At 32.0% G+C, this 3,409-nt stretch overlaps 1 protein-coding gene across 1 annotated transcript; it reads left to right on the top strand.

The window, feature by feature from the left end:
* The first annotated feature begins 1,251 nt into the window (after positions 1-1,251).
* Positions 1,252-1,827, top strand: LOC113381763. Its single transcript, XM_026620480.1, has one exon. The coding sequence runs from the start codon at positions 1,252-1,254 to the stop codon at positions 1,825-1,827; it is 576 nt and encodes a 191-aa protein (XP_026476265.1).
* Positions 1,828-3,409: the final 1,582 nt, after the last annotated feature.

Here is a 3,409-nt window from a genome sequence, read left to right as displayed (position 1 = left end):
CTTAAGTGATGTATTAGGTGGTTGTATAATTTATTATTGTCACAAATTCATTGATGTATGCACTGCAGTCACAGTAACTTACTTTTTTTTTCAGGTACTACTGTATCTTTAAGCAGAACTCTGCAATCGATTTGAAAAAAGCTACAGATGCTTTTATTGATACACTCAGTGTTTTAAGAAATAAAAGAGAAATTTTGAACGTAATCTTCAAATAGGTGTTTGAAGAGGTTACAGAAGTTGCTGTCAGTTAGATATAGAAATTAAATGTTCGCGACTAGTATCAAAACAGATACATAGAGCCTGGTCAAGATTTGACCTGGGCTTTTCTATTTAACCGGGGACCCTTTGGGGTAGGCGATACAATGTTATGAGTATAAATACCTGTAATTTATAATAATTAAGGGGACTAGCAAATGTAATGAAAGAAGTTTGTAGAGTGAAGTTCAATATATATCATAATCTAAATAGTGGTTTTGTTCACATATCTTATGGTGATGGAATATTTATAATTTACAGTCCGCTTATATCTAATTAATCATAATGATCCTTACCATAATTGGTCCATTTCGAGCCGCATTTTAGATCAAAATTGGTCGCATTAAACCGAATTTTAGATCATAAATGGTCGATCTGATCCTAATATAAAAACTACAAAGTGAAATAAAATACTGTAAATTATGATTTTGATCTGGTGCTACGTTGAGTCGTGTAGTAGTTTGTTATGTAAGTCATCACGGATTTGTGTCAATCGGTCAGTTCGACTGTAGCAAATTGCTAGCCAATATAGCATTTCTACTCTTCAAGATCTCAAAGGACGCAATTAATACAAAAACTTAATTACAAATCTCAGGTAAGGCGTTTAGCTGAGAATAATGATTCGAGCACTAACAGTAGCACCGCCAACTGTGCTAGCAGATTTTACATTAGTGAAAGTGTTGAAGAGGTGCAATCCATGGATAATTGCAATTATCATCACATTGCATGTGGAGACTCCCAAGATAAAAGCGCTTCTGCTAGTATTGACAAAGATGAAGTGCTTTGTATTCCGCTTCCACATGTTTAGAGACGCCATGGGCACAAAGATGAATTATCGGCCAATGCTCGCACGTTATTGGGCCCTCCAAAATATGCCACCGATGGTATAAAATTAATTAAGGGTGGTTCATACATTCATTTTGGGGTAGAAGAACGTATTCCACATTCCATTAACAAAGTTAGATTCCACAAAAGGTTGAACCATTCCTGGTAGGGATGGATCATGGAAATGGTAAACCAGACGATGCAAACATTTTCCTTAAGCCTTTTGTGGAAGAAATGAAAGTGTTACAACAACATGGCTTAATTTGTCTCAATAGAAATTGTCATGTTTATATATCAAAAATAATCTGTAATAGTCCTGCACGTGCGTTCATTACAAAGACAACTAGGCACGCGGGTTATGAAAGCTGCTCCAAATGTATTCAAAGAGAAGAGTTTTCACCCCATGTCATTTTAAATAACACATTTTCAGATCTTGGAACAGATAACTCTTTTCGCATGAGGACAAACCCAGGGCATCACACAGGTGACTCCGTTTTGGAGGAACTAAATATCGGAATGGTATCTCAAATAGCACTCGACTATATGCATATTGTCTGCCTATGTGTCACCAAGAGACTTTTAAGCCTCTGGGTAAAAGGAACGAGAGACGTCAAATTAGATGACAAAACCAGGGATACAGTGAGCAAGTATTTACTAACATTTAAAGCTCACATTTCAGCAGAATTTTCGAGATTACCCAGTGCGCTTAAAGACTACATGAACTGGAAGGAAAGCCAAACTACATAAATTTTATTCAACTTATTTTTCATGTCAACATTTATTAGTTTGGGGATCAGGATCTTGTAATCCTGAAACCTGTATTGAGAAAAATGATGTAGCTGGAAATATTCTCATTAAATTTGTAAATGAATACCCCAAACTATATGGAGCTGGCAGATTAACGTACAAAACCCATAACCTAATACATATTGCAAATGATGTTTTGGCCTTCAAATGTAGTTTGGACGGGTTCAGTTGTTTTCCCTTTGAAAACTATTTTAAAAGTATTCAAAAGGGAAGCTCCAGAACTCGCCTAAAACTCTTCAGCAACTGGTTAACAGATTGGCTGAAGAGAAGTTGCTGGAAACCACCATGGGCGCAAATGACCAGCTTTACCCAAGAATACAATATGGAAGGACAAATCTCATAAAAATACTATTCAAAGATTTTTTAATAACCAATCGATTGCCAAACAATTTATGTATAGTTTCAGATCATAAATTATCTCTAATTCAGTATATTTATGATCTCAATAGAATTGTTTGTTCAGTAATTACAGATAACTATTATTTATAACAAGCTATTATTTATAATTCCATGCGATTCTAGAGATTTTGATATATGCTTATATGATTTAAATGCTAATAAAGGCAATAAATTTACGATCCCCGTTAAGAAAATTAAAAAAAGTCTTAATTTACCCTATTTTATTAATGACTTTTTTGTTTCTATGCCGATAATACATTCTAATAATTAATAATATATATCATGTGGAATTATAAATAATGACTTGATATATATAATTACTAAGCAAAATTCAATATCATAAATTATTTCTAATTCTATATATTTATGATCTGAACAGAATTGACCTCAGAATCAATCTGAACAGATTGATCAGAACATGAAATGACATTTCACTTTTTTTCATGTCAACATTTATTTGAATTTATAAACATTGATTTTTATTTAGATTTAAAACTATAAAAAGTGATTTTGAATATAGCATTTCATCTAATTTGGATATAAATGTTAGATATATTTATATATGTATATGTTTTTGAATTATATTTTTTGATCTGTCAAATTTTTTTTCAAAAATCATAAATCTTCTTTTCTCGAATTGACATTTGTCATTTTAGTGTTTTGTTTTTTTTTAGTCATTTTCTGTCAAAATCATTAGTCTTCTTGTTATGCACATTATTATATTGTTGTTATACCATGATTATATAATATATATTATATTACCCCATACAGCATGAGATGGTCCCATGGACCAACTTGCTTATCCGCAAGACGGGACAGTGCCTAAAGATGAATGTCCCCTGTCACTTTAGCGCGTTCTCTTTTTATCACACGTAGTTACCAACGCCATGTTGAATGCATAGCACATTCGGTTGTGATTTTTGTGATGAAGTTGTTGATCTTTTATTTGTTATAATATTTCAGTAATATATATATATATATATATACATCCAGAGAACAATATTATTTGTGTTTTCAAATAATAATTTTAAAAAAGACAAATTTTTTTAGTAATTTTGATTTACAAAATCTAATTATTCGGCGGAAAATTAACTCACAAAATCATTTTTGTTAAAAAAGCTTG

Source organism: Ctenocephalides felis, unplaced genomic scaffold (assembly GCF_003426905.1).
Source record: "Ctenocephalides felis isolate EL2017-DRISC unplaced genomic scaffold, ASM342690v1 CF-g0.4_SCAFFOLD_03062, whole genome shotgun sequence".
NCBI lineage: Eukaryota > Metazoa > Arthropoda > Insecta > Siphonaptera > Pulicidae > Ctenocephalides > Ctenocephalides felis.
Note: the sequence above shows the minus strand (reverse complement) of the source record. Positions and strands in the feature narration are given on the sequence as shown.